The sequence below is a fragment of the Vigna umbellata genome, chromosome 1 (assembly GCF_029865625.1).
Source record: "Vigna umbellata cultivar VRB3 chromosome 1, Vumbellata_1.0, whole genome shotgun sequence".
Lineage (NCBI taxonomy): Eukaryota > Viridiplantae > Streptophyta > Magnoliopsida > Fabales > Fabaceae > Vigna > Vigna umbellata.
The window spans coordinates 108,679,450-108,700,705 of record NC_142165.1 but is presented as its reverse complement, the minus strand read 5'-3'; the positions used below and the strand labels follow the sequence as shown (position 1 = coordinate 108,700,705).

The 21,256-nt window shown below is 34.9% G+C and overlaps 2 protein-coding genes across 6 annotated transcripts; both read right to left on the bottom strand.

Annotated features, from left to right (window-relative positions):
- Window positions 1-2,403: 2,403 nt before the first annotated feature.
- Window positions 2,404-15,107, bottom strand: LOC124820747 (alpha/beta-Hydrolases superfamily protein). Of its 5 annotated transcripts, none has more exons than XM_047292536.2 (14): window positions 14,897-15,104; window positions 13,992-14,214; window positions 13,346-13,427; window positions 13,126-13,229; window positions 12,884-13,010; window positions 12,669-12,763; window positions 11,940-12,063; window positions 10,862-10,942; window positions 10,176-10,274; window positions 9,889-10,071; window positions 4,146-4,280; window positions 3,995-4,063; window positions 3,063-3,200; window positions 2,404-2,880 (listed from the first exon to the last, which is right to left on the bottom strand). In XM_047292536.2, the coding sequence occupies exons 2-14, from the start codon at window positions 14,030-14,032 to the stop codon at window positions 2,656-2,658; spliced, it is 1,503 nt and encodes a 500-aa protein (XP_047148492.2). In that variant the 5' UTR covers window positions 14,033-14,214; window positions 14,897-15,104; the 3' UTR covers window positions 2,404-2,655. The 5 variants fall into 5 exon arrangements, 4 of the variants coding, with proteins under 4 accessions (XP_047148492.2, XP_047148466.2, XP_047148487.2 ...); XM_047292510.2 differs by having other exon boundaries at window positions 4,143-4,280; window positions 14,897-15,103; XM_047292531.2 differs by lacking the exon at window positions 14,897-15,104 and adding an exon at window positions 14,769-14,895 and having other exon boundaries at window positions 4,143-4,280.
- A 2,744-nt stretch (window positions 15,108-17,851) lies between these two features.
- On the bottom strand, window positions 17,852-20,214 carry LOC124820700 (uncharacterized). The gene is made up of 3 exons (XM_088109468.1): window positions 19,973-20,214; window positions 19,124-19,586; window positions 17,852-19,024 (listed from the first exon to the last, which is right to left on the bottom strand). The coding sequence occupies exons 1-3, from the start codon at window positions 20,212-20,214 to the stop codon at window positions 17,852-17,854; spliced, it is 1,878 nt and encodes a 625-aa protein (XP_087965594.1).
- Between the last annotated feature and the right edge of the window lie 1,042 nt (window positions 20,215-21,256).

Below are 21,256 nucleotides of genomic sequence, written 5' to 3'. Positions count from 1 at the left end.
CTGAAATATAATACAATGGTATATATATTTATTTTCTTGATAAGTGTCTACGTTGTTTTTTTTAAGTAATTTGAAAAGTGTTTCAAATGTTGAATTTTAAGGGATTAGGGGCTTATATATTATATTTATTATTTATTATAATATAAGAAAATAATATATTAAGAAATTCATTTTATTATTTATATTTAGTTTACTTATTGTTACTATGGGCCTAGGACCGGTAGATCGGGTACGATGGCTTGTTGGTTCGAAAGGATTGAGCGGTAGATGTGGAGAAAAGAACTTTGTAGCCACTCGTTTTCCACAATAGTTAAAGCGCAACTAATATTACAATGACTAAGCAATTAAGATTTTGCATTAATGATCATTAAAAGTTAAATTAACTGGTTAGATTCTTATAAACTCTATAAACAAAGGTTTAATTTCGAAGTAAACTCATTTTTTTCCATTATTGATTTACTTCTCCCGAGAAAAATTCTGACTCGAACATCGAAGTATATTCTGTAGGTCACCCCCATACACCAATCGGTTACTAGAGCAAGGAGAAGAGCGCACATTCGGTAAGGCAGGAGCAGCACATCGGTGGTATCATTGTCCCAATTCAGTAGAAACATTTATAAATGTTTTAAATGTTGATTTTTAAGTCATTTGATATGGTTAATTTATCTTTGGTTTAAATTTTCACTTTTGTTCAAAAATTCCAATTTAGTCATTATATTTTTTAGTCGTCTTAATTAGGTCTTTTTATTTAAATATATAACAAATAGGTTTTTTTCATTAATTTTACTGAAACGATGTTTGGACTTAATGAGATTTAATATTGAATGAATTACCTGTCATTTGATTTCATAATTTATTGTAACTCTTTTAAGATATTGTGTTTCTTTACCCTAACATTTGAAAGAAAAGGTTCTCTTCTCTGAAATCAAATATAAGTGTAGAATGAGTCTATTAATGTATTAATTATAAGAGTTTAGTAATATACATTAGATGAGTTATTCATATATTAATTAGACAAGTCTAACAATATTCATTAGACTAGTATGTTAATACGCAAATTAGACAAGTCTATTAATACACATGATATGAGTGTGTCCATTCATCGATTAGATGGATTTTGTAATACACATAAGATGAGTTTGTTCATATACTAATTAAACGAGTATTGGCAAAAACATTAGTCAGATCTAGCAATACACATTAGACGAGTTTGTCCAAACACTTATTAGACGAGTATCATAACAAACACTAGACAGATCATTCTATACATTGGTTTGACAAGTCTAAGAATACACATTAATCGAATATGTCAATACACTAATTAGATAAGTTTTGCAATATATATTAGAAGAGTTTATGTATACACTTATTATACGGGTCTAGCAATACATTATAAGAGTATGTTCGTACACATATCAGATAGATTTATTCATTATCTAATTAGATGAGTCTTGTAATACACATTGGACTAGTATGTTCATATACTAGATAGACGAGCGCAACACACATTAGAAGAGTGTGCGCATATACTAATTAGACGAGTCTCTAATAACACATATTATATAAGTTTATAGATAAATTGATTATTAGTCTAACAATACACATTAGATAAATTTGTTCATATATTGATTTATATTTTTAGCAATTCTACTGTACATATTTTTATATAGTTTCTTTTTTGTATTTTCAAAAACATATCTTTTGTATATTTTTTTTCACTTGTTTTATTCTTTGTGATTTTACAAAGTTTACTCTTTATATTTTAAAATCATTTTTAAGTTTATTTTATTCAAATGACTTTTTTGTTTTCTCTGGTTCGTTATTCATTTTTCTTCTGGAATCTGTTCCTATATGGATCTTTCTCCAGTTGCATCTATTGAACATTTCAAAGAATAATAAAGGTGTCTGTGGCACGAACTGAATCAAATCGTTATCTTTCTGGCTTTAAGATATTTGACTATCAAATCACTACTTTTTGGCTTCCGTTTTGAAATGCTGTCAAATTTGTAAACAGTTAAGAAGCATCCTAACGTGGTGCATTATTCATAAACTCGTCTGAAATATATTGAACCTATACACGTCCGAAACCGTCAAGATACATTTATAATGTGAATTGGGGTGATCGGAATAGACCTATTCATCAAGAAGAACTTGGCTGATGGGTTATACACGTAACGCGAATTTTTGTAATGTTAGTCAAAGTAACTGTGCCTGTGCAGATGTTAGGAAGTGTGCCTTGATAAGAAATTTTTCCAGTGTTAACAAATTATCACAAAAAAGTAGTATATGAGCAAATTATAGAGAGTGACAATTTAACTGCTTATAACAAACTAAGTTGTTAACTGTAAGGCCATTCATCGGACAACATAACAAGCTCTAATGCTGGAAGTTTCCACCACTCCATTCATGATTTCTGAGATACTCTTTTTCATAACTCGAAAAGTTACAAAAAGTAATAATGTTTATATCAAGTAATAATCACAGTGGGGAAATCAAAGCCGAAGAGAAACAAATGTTAGGCAATTCCTAAAGTTAAAAGAACATTAGAACTACCTACAAATAGTATTCTAATATTTAATGTTAAAAGAACATTAGAATTAGAAGATGGATGGGTGATAATATAATACAAAAGAGAAAAGGGTGAGAGAGGTGAGTCTAAGAGGACTTGTGCCTTCGATGGTTTGATCCCTTTATAAAGCAATGCCGCAGGCGTCTGCTTAGAGCTTCCAGCTTCTCAAACCTCTCGCTCTTCGGCTTCTTTACATCGCTTTCATCTTTCTTTTTCTTATTCTTGTTCTTCTTGTGCTTCTTGTCATCTTTTGGGTACAACGATTTCTCTTTAGTGCCACGCATAGGTGTTGCAAACACCTTCACATTATTCTGACATTGTTTATTTATAAATGAAGCATGTCAGTGATAACGAATAGATTATAGATCATTACATTACATATACATGGAATAGACATGCAAATGAACCACAGACTGCAGAACAAGTGGTTCTGATTGATATAATCGATAGTACACACAGTCACTTTCAATATCATTTTCAATGTATGTCATACCTGAGAGAGGGTATCATCAGCCCTTAAATCTGCACAAGATTCTTCATCACTGCCTCCTAGAGAAGAACATCTGCCCCAACTTTCTCTATTTGAGCTAGTATATGAACAGCAATCTTCACCCTCGCCATTGAGCTTATCCTATCAAATTCAACCATGCCATACTTAAAATAAAGGCTGCTAAAATTATAAAATGTGGTAACAGTGCCTCTGAACACCAAATTAGTACTAAACTCTACTCCTAATGAAATTATTCACCCATTAAAACAATACTTAAGATCAGTAATAATTAGGCTGAAAATCCTGCCTTTTTGCAATCAAGTTGCATTTTTGGAGACATTTTTTTTTAACTACAACAGTTTAAAACTACTTAATACGTGAGTTATTTTGACTTTATCAGCATTTTTTAATTATTTTGTCCGTCAAGAATGGAGTTGTTGGCACTAAAAATCTCGAATGAGTGCTATTAGGACATCAAATATGAATATAATTAGTATTGGTTTCTGGGTACTCAGGTATTATGAGGTCACTAACTACATTGCCTAATTCATCTTTGAAGTATAAGGAAATCAAATTCCTTTCAATTATTAAAAAAACAATTAAATAAATCTTATAATAAATAAAGAAAAATTACCCCGAAGAAGGGATTATAGATAAAATTAACGACTCTCAGGGTTAATTAAGCCAATGAATAGAACACTATTGGAACATTGTCAATCAACTGAGTACACGGTTGGCCTAAACAGAGTAATTTTATTCGAAATCATGTTTTTTACAACTATATTGTAGTACACATATTTTTAAATATAACACACCAAAAGAAGCACACAATGTGTAGACTTAAAATGTGATACTTGTTTCCAACGGTGAACCCTAGAGGTAAAAAAATATCCCAGAAACATTTTAACTGCTGAGACAGTGTTTGATAAGATCACCTGCATATCCGTGGGTTCATCACGGCCACTTTCGCCATTGCCAACAATATCTTCTCTAAAAAAGGATTCCTGCATTATAAATTTACAAGTGATGAATGAATTAAACATCAAAATCTTGTTTAAAGAAAAAGTAATAAGCAGACCCTACTACATCAGTCACTGGTGCGACGTCCGAAAGAAGTTCCGTAACTGATTTTGTGGTGGAAATTGCTGGAAGCACAGAAGATGAACTTGCAGCATTGGTTGATGCCGACCTCAGACTAGAGAGAATCTCATACAGTAAGCTCTAGAATGAAAACAAGAGCAAATTAGTTCCTGTTCTTCAAAAAAATGCTCACATAATATAAGCTCAATCATATGACCATCAATACATAACCACATAATATGTTAATATTTCCAGAAGGTGAAAAGACATTTGACAGCAGAAGACAGCAAGAGCTGTCAGATGGGTCACCTCTGACTGATGGCCAAAAGGCCCATCTGGCTGTAAAGCCACCACATACAGAAATATGTGGTTTAAAATTATATTCATCTTGATAGCACATTGAATTGATATTGTTGTTCCATGACAATAATAAAAAATTATCTTCATGTAATAGGAAAAGACAAATAAGACAGTCAATCTCAATAACAGTGCCTCAAACTTTTGTGTCTTCTGCGGTGAGAAAAAGCTTCTTCATCTACTAAGAGCATGTGCACCAATGCTACTGTGGCGATTGGAATACTAAATACGTCTAGTGCCATGAGTGCATGTGCAGAAAATCCTTTTTATTAGTCTTCCAACTTAACAAGTCTAAATCTTCATTGCCATCATAAAGTGGTTTTGCTTAATACGTTCAGTTCACTTTTCTTAATGTTAAGATTCATTCCATTTTGAAACTTGTTAAGCTCCAGCAGAAAGTAATTTATTAATCCGTCATCTTAACAAAAAAGTTTATGAAAGTAATGACTAATCGTTTAAAAGAAAAATATTTTGAGTACTTTTGACCTCTTGTTCGTGTGAGGTTTAGAGGAGGATGTTCATTGGAAATATACAACACTAATGAGATCTGAGTCCAACTATACAAGGGATTGAAACCACTCTCTACCCAAAACCTTAAAACAATAGGTTGGGTTTTCATCTTTATATGGTGTTTTACTTTTTCATTTCTACCCAATGTGAAACTTAGACTCACTTGGAATTCTAATAGTTCCTACTTCCTTCCCCACTTGACTTATCTAACATACCATGATTGAGATGCACTTTGTGCATTAAAATTAATCAAATTTTCCATAACGCTTCTCAAACTATTATCTTGAACATTTAACCTTATCTTCTAATGTTGACTAATACCCAATTTTCTTTTCAATCTTGCACACGTTTCCTTTATTGAGCAAGTTCTCATCGAACATGCATTCAATATTCTATACATGCTAAAAGTATATGTTTGAGGTTGGGTAAGATAAATTTGGTATCATGTTTATGTTCTCAAAATGGTTCCAGAAACTGACATTTTTATCCCCTCAAATCTTCATTAGATGGACACCCTAATAATTTGCATCTGCCAGCCTAACAATATCAAATGTTCTTACATATTTGAGTTCACTTCCAAACATCAGCTATATTGAATCCACCTGGTTGATACATCCAATTTTAAATTAACAATAGTGTCAATATCAGATTCTTGAAAACAATATTTGAAAGTAACCATTGTTAGGACTTAGAGAGTATAGGAAAGGAGAAAAGGGAAACATAACACTTAACTGTTAATCAGTTAAGTGAGGGGGCGGGAAAAGGCCTATATATTAGGACCCTTTATTGTTTCAGTTAGCCAGTTGTGTAGTTTGTATGTGTTGACCGGTCTTAGCACCAGGTGGAGGAGGTTAAGCTCCTAAGATACAGTGTATTCTTGATTCATTGTTGTGAATACCATTCATACTATTTCTTCTTTACAAGTTCTTGATTGTTGTGTTTGAGATAGAGAGAGAGCTTGTTAGGAATTCCTTCCCGAATCCCTAACAAAGTGGTCCGACCTGCCGGATCGGAGTGGGGGTGAAGGATCAAGAAGTAATCAAGAAACTGCCGGATTCCCATTTGGAGAGGGGTGTCGGATTCTTGGGGAAAGGAGCGTGATGGAAGGAAGAGACAATTCTTGGGAAAGGAGGATCAGCGAACAGAAAAGGGAGCTACTAGAATGAAAAAAAAAATATGCAAGAAATGCGGCAGGAAACTAGAGAACTCTTGCGAGTTCTTGGAGGAAGGGTGTGGACCCAGGAAAAGGGATTAGAAGGCAGTCCAGGGTCTGTAGATGAAGATCAACATTCCGTTAACGAGAATCAAAGGAGAAGGGAATGCTCGGAGGAGGAACTGGATGAAGACCGAAGAGACGTCCAACCTAACCGGGGAAAAAGGGTAGAACTACCCACTTTCGAAGGGTTTGATCCGTTGGGGTGGGTCTCTAAGGCAGAGACGTTCTTCGAGTTGCAAGGTGTGGCAGAGGAGAAAAAGGTGCGCCTAGCTGACATCAGTATGGAGGGGAGCGATGGCTACTGGTTCAGAGCCTGGAAGGAGAAACCCAAGAATCGTTCTTGGGAAGGTCTAAAGGGGGCAGTGGTGGTGCGATTTGGAGAATGGAACGGGGGTACCATCTTTGAAAGGGTGGCGGCCAGTAAGCAGTCGGGAACCGCGAAAGAATACTTCCTAGCATCGAACGTGAACGATCGTACAGTCAAAACGGTCTACCAGTCATTGGCAGAGCAATCCGAGGCCATAGAAGACCAGTCGTCTTGGGGACGAACAAGTGGTGAGGTGACACGGTCGGAGGCCGCGGCCAATCACCCAGGCCGATCGGGAGCCGCCAAGAGTGTGGGGTCAGTTTCGAATAGGCACGGTCTGCCAGGGAACCGAACGGTATTAGTCATTAAAGAACGAACGGTTGAATGCAGGGGAGGAGCCGAACGGCATAAAGATATGGAGAAGAGAACTGCACGGTAGAGGACTATTGGATCCGAACGTGAGAAGACCGGAACCGAACGTGAGGGAACTGCTGGAACCGAACGGTTTGCCAGGGAACCGAACGATATTGGTCAATAAAGAACGAACGATTGCATGCAGGGGAGGAGCCGAACGGCATAAAGATATGGAGAAGAGAACCGCACGGTAGAGGACTGTTGGATCTGAACGTGAGAAGACCAGAACCGAACGTGAGGGAACTGCTGGAACTGAACAGTCGAGGACTGCCAAAACCGAACGGGAGAGGATTGCCGGATCCGCACGGGAGAGGACTGTCGGACTAGAATGGAAGAGGACGGGAGGAACCGAACGGTCTTATAGCTACAGTAAAAGGCCGAACGGTTTTACACTCAAAACGGTCTCCTAGTCATTGGCCGAACGGTCTTACAATTAGATTCAAAGGCCGAACGGTCTTACAGTCCAAACAACCTCTCAGTAATTGGCCGAACAGCCTTACCATTAGAATGAAGGATGAGGAGGGAAAGGTGGATGGAAGAATCAATGCCCGGGAGAGAAGGACAGACTCGGTGAAGAGGTGGACCAGTGAACAAAAGAAGGGTCTTGCCGTTCGTGAGGCACCTGCAGAGGGGAGAGAACTTTTTGAAGCTTTGAAAGACATCGAAGACCATTTCCTCACGGCTTATAATTCTGGAAATGAGGTGACTAGAATGCTGAAAGCTAATAAAATCCAAGAAGGATGGACGTTATTGGAGGAAGAATTGCCACCACCCAAACCTCCAGACCTGAATTGGAGGGCAGTTGCCAAAGGATTCCATTCATATGAGTACACGATGATGAAGCGGATCAAGGAGATCAAATCTCACGTTTCCAACCTTGAGGACAAGGTTGATCTTCAAGGGGAGTAATGTTAGGACTTAGAGAGTATAGGAAAGGAGAAAAGGGAAACAGAACACTTAACTGTTAATCAGTTAAGTGAGGGGGCGGGAAAAGGCCTATATATTAGGACCCTTTATTGTTTCAGTTAGCCAGTTGTGTAGTTTGTATGTGTTGACCGGTCTTAGCACCAGGTGAAGGAGGTTAAGCTCCTAAGATACCGTGTATTCTTGATTCATTGTTGTGAATACCATTCATACTATTTCTTCTTTACAAGTTCTTGATTGTTGTGTTTGAGATAGAGAGAGAGCTTGTTAGGAATTCCTTCCCGAATCCCTAACAACCATCCTCCCAATTGATTCTTAAATTTTATAAAGTGCACCATTCCACACTTTCAAAGCCTCTTGAACAATCAAGTATATGAACACAACAACAAATACGAAAAGGTCAACATTACACACAAATTATTTTGCAAACGAAGGTGAAATTTAAGAATATCTTCGTATGATATTAGCATAAGCTTTATCCAAAAATGATGAAACAATTTCTTATCAGTTCCCCAATATTTGAAGCAATCAAATAAGGGAACTTCTATCTCACTAAGATCTCATGTGGGGGACACTTTATCAAACAAAATTAATAAGTACAACTTAAGCAAGCTTTGCCTAAAATTCCTAATGGTGTGTTTGACTTCTGATAATTGACTATTTTTGTTATACGATCTCTCCACACTAAATAATAATCAGATTCAGAGTGTGCGCACATTAAAGTGCAAAGGATGCAAATGTGGCAAAACTGGATTCAAGGATCAGACATGTAGGCGGGTTTAGGGACTGGAAAACTAGACAAATATAACGATTACAAAATTGCAGATAGATCCATTAGATCAATGATATAAAGAAAAAAGATAACTTAAGTCAAACATAAACAAGATAAGGATTGACAATGCAGGTACCACTCTGATACCAACTTGAGAAATTAAAGAAAAAGAGAAAGGGTATTTTGAGAGTTGAAAAGTTTTTCCTTAGGTAGTCATATTTATAGAGTAAATTTGTGATACAACTGTGATAAATGAAAGAGTTAAAAACAAGTAATGTAGGTACTACCCAAGCAGCTTTTGAATAAAGCTTACTTAGCCTACTATGAACCTATCATTTTTCTACTCGGTTTATTTTTTAAATATATGTTTGGGTTTAACACATTTTCCGTTGTTGATGTTGTCTCCCACCGAAGAACCCACAAAAGAAAGCAGAAAAGCCCAAACAGTTAAAAAAGAAAAAAACAGGTTTCAACCTTTCAAACTGTGATGGAGTTCATGCCATTGCCAGGTATTGTCAGAGTGCCCACCATAAGGAGACTGTCAAAAGCTGCTATGGGTTTGGCCGTCAAGTGAGTTAAGTGATTGTCTGCCATATGGGGCTTGGGAAACAAAGTCTCCCACAAATGAGGAATGACACAAAATGTTGATTACGGGGCTCAGGTTTACTCATGTATTCGCTTAGTATTAGTAAGTTAGCAGAAAAACTAAAATATAAATATTAATAATAGAGCAAGTGTAGTCATGCATACAAAAATGTGAATCTGACTTTTCACTGATTAAGATCGAATTTGATTGGTTCTGTTCCGCAGGGCCTGATCTAACAGAAAAATTTTAAACAATTTAACTGGTTGGGTTTGGATTCTTGGGTCCATCAAGTTGGTCCGAATCAATCAATGCTAACAATGACCCACCACATATCTTAAACATGTTTTAGAGGTTTCAGGCACTAAGGTTAAGAAAATGTACCACCTAATCTATTAGGGATGGAAATGGGAATGTTAAGGGTTGTAATTTCCATCTTTTTATGTGTCATTTCATTAGTCCACAAGCTGCACTCTGGCCATAATGTACAAATTCAGCTATATTTCATTAGTCAATTTTAGTTGGTTGGTATTTTTATAACATTCTACAGTTGAAGTGAAGAAAGCAAAAATGACCAGTAGGCAGCAGTGTTCGTAGGGAATAAATATAGAGGACAAAATTTAACTGAGCATGAGATCAAGACATGAAATTCTAAATGCTAATTACCTCCTCCACTCCAGAACCTAGTTTCAAATTCCCCAAATCATAATATTTCTCAAGCTTACTGTGACCTCTGGGAACATTAGGAGGACGAAGGACATTGTAGAAGAAAATGGAAACTGAATCATAAAATAATTGTGGCCGAGAGGAGTTGTGATCACCATCAAATTTTATGACATTTTTATCACCCTACAGAATCAGAAACGAAGTTATATGTTTTGACTGCAAATTAAGAAAAAGTGCAAATTGCTTTCAAAATATTTTGTTCTCAAAGATTTGGAATAATTCAATACCGCATAGGATTCAGAGATGAGATCAGAATGGTGGGGCTGAATGAATTTGTCATCACTTGCATGTCCAAATAAAACAGGAATGAATGTCTTTGGTGCAACCTGTGGATTTAAAACACATTAACTCAGACAAGGAAAGGAAATAACTCTACTTAAAAATTTGTTTAGCCAGAAAATAAAAACTGTAATGCCCAAATTTCATGGTAAAAATAAGAAAACATGACTAGTGTTTAAAATGTAGGATAATGGGACACCACACACATATACAAGCCTTGCAAGAAGACTCATCAAATATTTTTATATTACATTTTAAGCTATATTTGTTTCTAAAAGTTAGATAAAAAATTGAAAACTTTTATTATAGTACTAGTGACCTTGCAAGTGTCCATGCATACCAAAGTGTCTGCTCAAGTATCTAACTGAGTTGATAAAAAGTTAGATTTTTAATTGAAGCTAGTGAAGACTAGATTGCCTAACACATGTCATAAGGATATAAGGGAGGTGCCGATGTGGGAGATGTGTAAAATACCAAACACCTCAAACAAGGAGTGTCAATGCATCCTTGTCATGGTTAATGGAGTTTGCAAAATTACATTAATAATTTTAATAATTAAAAAATGTAGAACGGCTCTAAATATGCCTTGCCATTCTTCTGAAAAACAAAACAGAACTGCACAACTAATACATACCAGCAAACAATTCAAGTTCATGATATCAAACTTTGCCTTCTTCTCAATAACCCGCCGCATGTACTGCACAGCCATTTTAACCTAATTGAGGCAAATCCAGCAGAATATCAGACGAAATAAACATAGTTCACTGCTATAGGCTTTACATCCATGTTGCTTGAATGTTTCTGAGAAGAAAAGCAACTGGCAAGAAAGTAAATCAAGCAAACTAAACATTATCCCCTTAAAAAAGTTGCATGTAGAGCAACCATTCCAGTCATGCATGTAGAGTGATATGCATCTTTAGGGCATGATATCAAAGGTCTTTAAAATTATTTGTAGCATAGTAAAATGGGGTAATATGTTAGTGGTGGAATGATAGCTTAACTAGAATTGACTCTGAATGACTTAGATACCATATTAAGAAAGTGGAACTTAACTCCAACTCAACCTACAAAACTAGCTTGGCAAGGTGATATTTGCTTCCACCTATATTATAATTTGACCATATTTTTAGTCAATGTGGGATCTCCAACAATATCTATGTTAACAAAAAAAAAGGGGGAAATTTTAATCTAAGGTACAGCATCGAAAGTCACCTTGCATGTTGGTTAAGAAGGTCAATCAAATCAATTTATAAATTAGAAGAGCCTGTTCAAAATTCTATCAATTTCTTCAGCCATCTAAATGAAATTTGAGGTATATAGAACCAATAAATGAGTGGAAAAGGATGTAAAAGAAAAGCAGCAGAACAATTTTTTTAGTACAAATGAACAGCATATTTAGATTTTAGATGCAGTTGTAATAATGCAACATCTTTAAGGACTTTTTCAATAACTTTCACTAGCAATAGACCACCCATTTTACTACATCCACTACAAATAGTTTTAAAAGACCTCTAACAGATATCATGCCCTAAAGATTCATATCACTACATGCGTGACTTTTTGGATGGGACCAGATAGAGTCCCTTTTTTCTCTATTGATTGAACATTTACTACAAAGGGAGTTGGCAAATATATATATATATATATATATATATATATATATATATATATATAGAGAGAGAGAGAGAGAGAGAGAGAGAGAGAGAGATTACAGTGAATTTAGGAAGCCGAATTTTATAAACATCCACAAGCTCCATCATAAGATTATATAAATTTGAAAAGGCACTATCCAACACCATTCCAGCAATAGAAGGATCTTCAGCTCCATAAAGAAGACTGCATCACACCAAAGCAAAAGTGAACGGTTAATGAAAGTAGATATATGTGCATAATGGTAGCTCATAATGACATTAATAGAGTAAGGTTGGGAATGTGATATACTACAAAACCCACTAACTTGGCCATCAAAATTATGAAAAATATGCATTCCAAAAGGGGGGTCAGCTATTTTTCTCTTTTTTGTCCCAATTTCTCAAAGGGTGGCGGTTCTTGCAAACAAGTGTCCTACAAACACTGACTAAGAATTAATGAATAAAAACTTGTATTGGTAATCACGATGAAGGTACATTGATAATATTCCCACAAAAAATTCAGTTTTTATTTCTTCACCAGTGTCCTAAAGACATTTGTTAGCATTCTCCTTACATGGATAATTAAAAGAATGACTTTCCATAGGAAGGCCTAAACAGTTTTGTTCACACACAAACAGATATACAAGGAAGAAGTATAACTTAGGTCATCAAATTATAGTAGAACAAACATTAAAATCATCCACCTAAGACCTTTTTTTGTACGGATACACATAGAAACTATAAAGTACTAATGGAGCAGAAATACTTGTAAAAATCAACATCAAGCAAGTTAGTTGGGAGATTTAATACCTAGTAACTGCACCCATTGATCGTCCCCAAAGACCTATACGAGATATTTGTTTGTTGCTTCTCAAATATGACACCACCATCTTGAGATCATCTTTCTACCACACAAAGGAATGGACACATATTAATGGTTTCATAAAAGATGGGATAGGCAAAAACTTAAGTTAATAGACAGAAATTAATAAAGCAATAAAAACATGCATATAGAGATAACTTACTTCGTGCCAGCCTAGACTGACATATTCTCCATCTGATAAGCCTGAACCCGAGAAGTCAAGGGTAAAAACAGTAATATTTGAAGGAAGAAGAATTACAGCAGCTTCATTGGCATCTGCCCTACATCCACTGCATAATTGTACATGTGCACACATATATCACAAGGGAGAATAATAGAATAGCTAAAAAAATTAATTTACAATTTTTTCAAACCGTCAAGACGAGCCATTTAAATAACAGACACCTGTTTCCATGGCAATATATAACACAAGGAAGAGAAGTATCTTCTGGGAAAGGAGATGGGAGATAGTGGCTACACTTCAAGGTATAGCCTCTGGCATTCTTGAGCTGCAGAATTGGAAAACAGATAATCTATCAGTAAGCAAATAATTGGAATCATGATTTAACTAAATACAGATATGATAATTACAAAAAACCATCAAATTAATAATGTCCATACTTGCCTCCAAATCCTGCCTTTGGTATGTTCGACTTGCAAGGGTGAATTCTTTTTCCCACAGGTACTGGTCAGGATTATACTCCGCCCTGACAAAGTAGATACAGTTGTAACTAAATTTGCTGGAAAAAATAATCACAGGTTTGAAAACTTTCAAAGCATCTCAACAGAGAAGTATGTTTCTAACTGGATTGGGTTAAACAGACATTCGAATACTTACAACTTTTAACCAATAAACAAAAGTACCCTAACTGAAATTTAAAATCAAATTAAAAAAACTACTTGTTCGAGCATGGCTTATCAAGGAAAGAACCAACATATTAAAAAGGTAAAGACGATTTTGATGCATATAAAGTACTTTCCCCCTAAATTCTCAACAACTAAGATGACATGGCCATGAAAATTTAATACGATTCTATATTAGTTAAAACAGGTGTGGAGATCAAAGGCAAGAGATAAACATGAAAACAAAAACAAAAAGGTACAGGACACACGTAATTACTAGGGTGGGGAACAAAATAGGAATCCTCTTGTGAAAAGAAAGTGCCCTAATGAATATGGCACAGTTAACATTCTCTTTCATATAGGCATCATACAGTACCTGCTTACTTGAATAGTGCCATGCCACCAACCAGAGAAGCAAAAATTAATACCTGGGAGGCCGAATAACGAAATTGATGAATTGCTCAATCATCTTGTTCCTACATGTAGCTCACTGCAACTCCACCTCATCACCTTACAAGTTGACCTCGCTAAGAAGCTCAAAGGCAATTGGCCACACCATCTTCGCAACTCAAAGATCTCAAATCTCACAAATAATTTTTACTCATCAATGTTAATGCCAGACATACAAGCTAAGCTGCCAGTGCTCAATTCCTGAGAGAAACGACGCCAACTTAGATGGTACTTGCATTTAAATACCAAAAGAAAAGAAGAAGCAAGAAACCCAGTGACAGCAGTGGAAAAAAAAATTCAAAAATTTACACAGAAGCAGGTCCCAACTAATCATATGAATTGAAGAGAGAGAGAGAGAGAGAGAGAGAGAAAGTGAAAGAAAGAAAAGAATCTTCAGGCTCAAAAGGCTCTACCAGATCCAAATGCCCTCCTGAAAAGTAATGCATATCCTAAACCCAGAAAAAGGCACGGTAACCAAAAATTTTCATTCACACCCCTCCCCAGAAAGAAAAAGAAAATAAAAGTTTAGATTAAACTCCTTGTAGGTGTACCATGATTGCAAGGAAAAAACTTTATTTATCCAATGTCAAAAAAAATTCAAACTTGGATGACTGGGTACACGTCAACTCAACAGAAGGGTCCCAAATGCAAAACAAGAAAAAAGTGTTTAAAATGGTAAAAGTTCGTAAAGCAGAAATGTGGGGTAAGATAACAGCACGAATTCCAAGTCAAACGAGATCCCACATCCAAATTACCACATTGAAGCCTATGAACGCAGTTCCCATCTCACTTTCTCAACAAAAGAAACGGAGAAGCTGCAAAGAATGGAGGAAAAGCAAACAACTTTATCGGAATAAAAAAGTGGGAAATAGTTAGAACTTACCACCCAAAAGCAAATGCTTGTCTGAAGAAGAAAAAGAAGAGATGAAATAATGAAAAAGGTGGATTGAAAAAGAAGTTGGTTCTTGTTGTTGGTTTTGCTCTTCTGGCTTGTGAGAAGGAGAATTGAATTTGAATGAAAGATGGAAAGTGAAGGAAGATGAGAGATGAATGTAAGAAATAAGAGAATGGCAGTAATAGCCAGCTGTCTCTCTTTCTGTTGAGTAGTGGTTTTTGTTCGTCTAAACGTACCTCTTTATTTTCTTATTTAATTGCTTAAATATTTAAAATTCTCCTTTTTCTTCTTCTTTATATCTCTTACCCCTTAGTGTTTATACAAAGCTCAAATTATAAATAATTTTATAATTTAGTGTACTTTATTTAATGATGTAGCTTTTTCTTCACGTATTTAACGAATTAGTTCAAAATGAATATTTTTAAAATCTAAAGTATGATAAACAATTTAAAAATACATATAATGTTAGATTAAATTTTTAAGACTTTGCTTGTGAACACTTCAACTAACTATGTTGATATAGTTAATGTTTTAGCCATAAATAACTTAAATAAACTTTTTTTTCCAAATAAAAAATAAAAAATATCATTATGAGGTTTTTAGAATTTAAGTTTGCAGAATATAAAAGATTAAAAATAACATTGTCATGAGGTTAAATGTTATATAAAGTATAATATTCAATATGATACAGTTCATTCAATATAAGAATTAAACTAAAATCATTAAATATGTGTAAATATTAAATGATGTTTTAATGAAATCCATTAAATATAAGTATTAAACTGTAAAATCATTGAATATAAGGTATTTATTAAATATTTTCAATTGAATACTAATATAAAGAGTTGCTGACAACATTAATTGTGATGCATAAATAGTTTTAAAAAAAACCGCTAAATGTTTCAGTCATCTATTTAATGTGAATTATTTATTAAATGTATTAATTAAATGTATTAATACATATATGTACAAATATTGAAATGTTATTCCTAAAAATATAGTTAATGTATTAAATACGTAGCATTAAAGGATCTGAGATATTAATTATTATTCGTAAGAGGTTTTAATCACAAAAAACTTGGTTCAAAATAATACAATTCAATCGCATTCTAACCTGATACATATAAATTGTACACTTAAAATTAAGTACAAAATATTAATTTTTTTTTTCGTTTTCGTTTAATTCTTAACTTTTCCTGGTCTTATAAATTTCTCTGTATAAGTAAGAAATCAATTGTTTTGCAAAGTAAACGAGAAGTTGTTTTCACAATCACCCAATATTATTCAATTTTAAATTATTACATGTAATATATTATTCCAAATAAGATCATAAATATTTTTTTAATTTAAATATTAAAAATTTTCAAAACACCAAATGATAAGAAAAAATATTAGTTATATTTATTTTCAGTTACACTTACTGATTTCAAAAGTAATAAAAGGAAAAATAATTAGATTTTAAAATCTATTTTAATTTCTCATCATCCAGATAATTAAAATAACTGCAATCATGACAACCATTTTAATCAATTCAAAACATGGTGATGGAGATGCACTACAATAGTTAGGATTAGTTTCTATTGTGTACATTCCTTTATTTTTTTTATTTTTTTTTTGGCTTTGTTAGTGTGTATATGTATTTTTTTATATTTAGTAAAGGTTTTATGGATGTAATATAATAGTTGTTGTTTTGTGTGTGAGGTGGAAAATTATTGTTAAACACTCATTTATATTTTTCTAGCAGTCAGCTTATGTTATATTAAATATATTTATTCAGATTCTTCTATGTCCTGTATGTTTTAACTTCAAACCGTACGATGCGATTTAAAATTATATTTATAAATTTTAAGATAAATTTATAATTTTAATTAGGACTCAATATCTAATAAATAAAACTTAATAACAAATTTAATTAAAGGTTGTGCTTAAAATTATACAGAATTTAACACGCTTGATCTCTTTATTCTTTGATAATATGTTATTTGTCTGTACTGATATACGATATAGTTATATATTAGTCTTATGTGTTTGTGCATTATCATTTGTACAACTTTTATTTATACGATCTTGCACTGTTAAATAATATTTTACAACTGATAATATTGAATATGATGCATTGTTTTAAAAATACCACTAAATATTTTAAGTCGTTTATTTAATGCGAATTGTTTATTAAATATATTAATTAAAGGTATTAATACATATATATATATATACAAATATTGAAATGTTATTCCTAAAAATATAGTTATAATATATTAAACAAGTAGCATTAAATTATTTGACATATTAATTATTATTCATAAGAGGTTTCAATCACAAAAAACGTATTTCAAATAATATAATTCAAGTGCATTCTAAACAGATACATATAAATTGTACACTTAAAATTAAATACAAAAATCTTAATTTTTCTTTTCCGTTTTCGTTTAATTCTTAACGTTTTCTCCTCTAAATTAATATGTATATGTAAGAAATCAATTGTTTTACAAAGTAACGTGAAGGTATTTTCTGGCCCAATATTATTAAATATTAATTTATTATATAAAATGTATTATTGTAAATAAGGTCATGTTAGATATTATTTGAAGTGAATATTGAAAATTTTTTATATTATATCCATAAATGAAAACATGTTACCTATAATTGTTAAAAAAAATTAGCATCAAATAATGAGAAACAATATTATTATTATTTTTTATATTTACTAATAATAGAAAGAAAAACAATTGGATATTGAAATATATTATGATTCGTCGTGATAATCAATTTCTTACGAGATACTTCTTAAATTAAACTAAATTCAAAAATGAAAACTGTAAATTCTTAAAAAGTTATTTCAACAATTTATACAACCGTATAATAATAAAACAACAAACAAGTAAAAGAGTTATTCAACATTATTTTCACATCAAAGAACAAGTAAAACATAAAATTACTTTTTTATTCCAATATCGCTCCTACTTTAGCTGGATCCACAGAGATACCTCTAGCCAAAACTACGTGCCCTAAAAATCGCATTTCTTTCATCCAAAATTCACACTTAGATAGCTTAGCATACAACTTCTTTTCTCTTAATACACTAAGCACTATCCTCAAGTGTTCTTCATGTTCTTCACGGTTCTTGAAGTAAATTAGGATATCATCAATGAAGACCACTACGAACTTGTCCAAATATGGTCTGAAGATGCGATTCATGTAATCCATGAATACCGCTGGTGCATTAGTGACACCGAATGGCATCACTACATACTCGTAGTGTCCGTAACGACACCGGAAGGCAGTCTTCTGAATCTCCCATTTCTTAACCAAAATCTGATGATACCCTGATCTTAAGTCAATCTTTGAAAAGATCACAACCCCATGCAATTGACCCAACAGATCATCAATCCGAGGCAAGGGGTACTTGTTCTTGATGGTCAGCTTGTTTAGCTGCCTATAATCAACACAAAGCCGAGAGTTGTCATCCTTCTTCTTAACGAGCAGCACAGGAGCTCCCCAAGGTGATGCACTTGGCCGAATGAACTGCTTGTCCATTAAATCTTCAATTTGGTTCTTGAGCTCAGCCAATTCAGTTGGAGCCATTTGGTATGGCACTATAAAGACGGGCCCTGCAGTTGACACCAAGTCAATTGTGAATTCTACCTCGCGAGGGGGAGGTAGTCTAGGTACCTCTTCTAGAAAGACTTCCGGAAATTCATCCACAACCGCTCGCTCTCTACTCAGCTTTCTACTGGACGATCGGTCATGACTTAAATCGTCAAACACCTCATCCGTGTGCGTCATTATCAGAAAACAGTTGGCGCCCTCCATGGTATCTTCCCTAAGTTGACCGAGCGTTACTGAACACTCTTCTTCTTCTTCACCAGAAAATATTAACTTCTTCTCGCCACAATCTATAAGGATGCGATTGGCAGCCAACCAATCCATTCCTAAAATCACCTCTAACTCTTTTAGATGCAAACAGGTAAGGTTCATCTTATATCTACGCCCTTCCACCTCAATAGGACATCTAATGCACATAGTAGATGTCCTAACCTCACCAGTCGCTGGGGTTGACACCACCAAGTCAAACTGCATCTCGCTCTCAGTTAACCTCAGTTTTTCAACGCACGCCTTCGAGATGAAGGAGTGTGTTGCCCCCGAATCATACAACACACAACAAGGTAGTCCATACAATAAGCAAGTGCTGGTGATAAGTGTACCTGAGCTTGCCGCTTCCGCGCCTGTTATAGCATAAACCCAACCGACTGCCTGTGCTCGGCCACCACCCCTTGGTTGATTTTTTCCAGCATTTGGTGGCCTCATCACCGCTCGTCCTCCCATGTTACACTCGCTCTCCAGATGTTCGTTCCTTCTACAACGAGTGCAAAACTTTCCTCCCACCAACTGAGGACATGGTGATCGGTAGTGTGGTCCTCCACACTGAAAACAAGTCACGGTCCCTTGCTGTCCAGACCGATTGGCAACAACCAAGGATTGTGACTGAGACCCACCAAAAGTAGATGGTGGTATTGGAGGAGTGTAAGGATTTCTTCTCAAAATCAAATGGTTTCTAGAGGAGACCGGTCCTCTAGTCGTTTGTTGTTGTTGCTTCTTCTGTTGTTCTACCTCTTGAACATTCTTCTCCAATACCTTGGCCCTCTCAACCATAGCAGGAAATGACTTAATGCACAAACTGGAAATTAGCAGTTTGAGATCACTGTTCAATCCATTCTCAAACTTTCTGCACTGTCATTCCTCGCTCGTGGCCATAGTATTAAACCGAACCAAGTGTTTGAACTTGCTGGTATATTCCGAGACGGACATCCCGCCTTATACCAGCTGAAGAAACTCCACTTCTTTAGCGAAACGAACGCTATCCGAGAAATACTCTTCATAAAACTTAGTTCTGAAAACTTCCCAAGAGATGTGAGTCTGGTCGTCCGTTAATATCATCGTCATGCTAGTCCACCAATGACTAGCCTCTCCGGTCAACAGATACTCCGTGAATGCCAATTGATTGTCGTCCGGACATCTCTTGGCATTGTAGATTTTTTCCATATCTCGCAGCCACTGGTCGACCTCGTCAAGAAGGCACTTCCCATTGAATTTGGCATGGTGATGTTGGAGAAAACTCTCCAAACTCCACTCGTTCTGATGATTCCCAGATGAGGTGGACCGGCTGTATTTCTAGTAGCTGCTAATATCTCAATTAACTGCCTGTGGGTTACTTCAGTGTTCGTTCTAGCAGCTTCTAAGCTCTGTAAAGCCATCGTGTTCTGCTGTACCATAGCAGCGTTTTGTTGTTGAAGAGCCTCTATCATTGACTCCAACAATCTAGAGTTGTCGATGCATCACGCTCGATAGGTTGAGGAGGAGGTCTCGGGGCCATTAGTTATCTGAGAAGCAGAGAAAATAATAATTAGTTTAATTCAAAGAGTTTGAAATACTTATTAACGAACGCTGAGCACACAACAAAAGCATAATATACTCATAACCTATAGTGTTCTTTAAGGAACAAAACTGCTCTGATACCACTAATGTAACATCCCAAAAATACAGTCTAAAACTATATAATAGAATAATCACATTAAATAATATTACAGATCAGTCTTACATTAAAGTAGAACGTACGGTGGTGGCCGAACGACCTTACAGAAAAACTAGAAAATTAAAATCGAACAACATAAGCAAATCCCGACCGAACGATTTACAAAATACTATACCAAAAGGTCCTACCAAAAGAAAAGGGGAAAAGATGATCGAACGATCATCTTAAAACTAAGCAATTCTGATCGAACGGTTTACAAAAGCCCATACCGAACGGTCATACAAAAGCAAAGGGAAAAGGTGATCGAGCAATCACCTTACTATCAGACTATACTATTGACCGAACGATTCTAATGTTCGGTCTTAACTTCTACCTCGATTAAGTTTTCTTCTTCCAGCGTCTCTTCAAGCAGCTCGTCTCCTTCTGCTCACATCCACATGGATGATCATTGCAACAGAAGGACAATCGAACATACAAAACAGACAAGACAGGAAACATAGGGTAAGCTTATGTATTTTAATTCATGTATCAACATATATTTCACACAATTCAACCACACAAGATCATTCATTAACTCATTCATGCAAAGCCTAATACTAGACTGACTGTCCGGACTGTATGAATTCTGTGTAGCTACGACGTTCGTGCACCCGGATGATGTAGTAACTGGGATGCCCTCAATAGTTGCCACCCGAGGTTAGTCATATCTGTCCAAATTAACCATAAGGACTAGGACCTCCTGCCGTTTCCACACATAATTTACCCTTCTCTACGTGAGGACGAGTAATCACGGAACATCAGGATGAACCGCCAGC

Excerpts from the sequence above, each read along its gene's own strand:
- LOC124820747 (XM_047292510.2), bottom strand. The coding sequence starts at position 14,032 with ATGATTGAGCAATTCATCAATTTCGTTATTCGGCCTCCCAG. Across the intron at positions 10,943-11,939 it reads TTCGGCTTCCTAAATTCACT|GTTAAAATGGCTGTGCAGTA; the intron begins GTAATCTCTCTC and ends TGCCTCAATTAG. Across the intron at positions 2,881-3,062 it reads CTGATGATACCCTCTCTCAG|AATAATGTGAAGGTGTTTGC; the intron begins GTATGACATACA and ends AAACAATGTCAG.
- LOC124820700 (XM_088109468.1), bottom strand. The coding sequence starts at position 20,214 with ATGATAGAGGCTCTTCAACAACAAAACGCTGCTATGGTACAGCAGAAC. Across the intron at positions 19,587-19,972 it reads GGAAGTGCCTTCTTGACGAG|TTTGTGCATTAAGTCATTTC; the intron begins GTCGACCAGTGG and ends GCTAATTTCCAG. Across the intron at positions 19,025-19,123 it reads CTATAACAGGCGCGGAAGCG|GCGTGCGTTGAAAAACTGAG; the intron begins GCAAGCTCAGGT and ends TTCATCTCGAAG.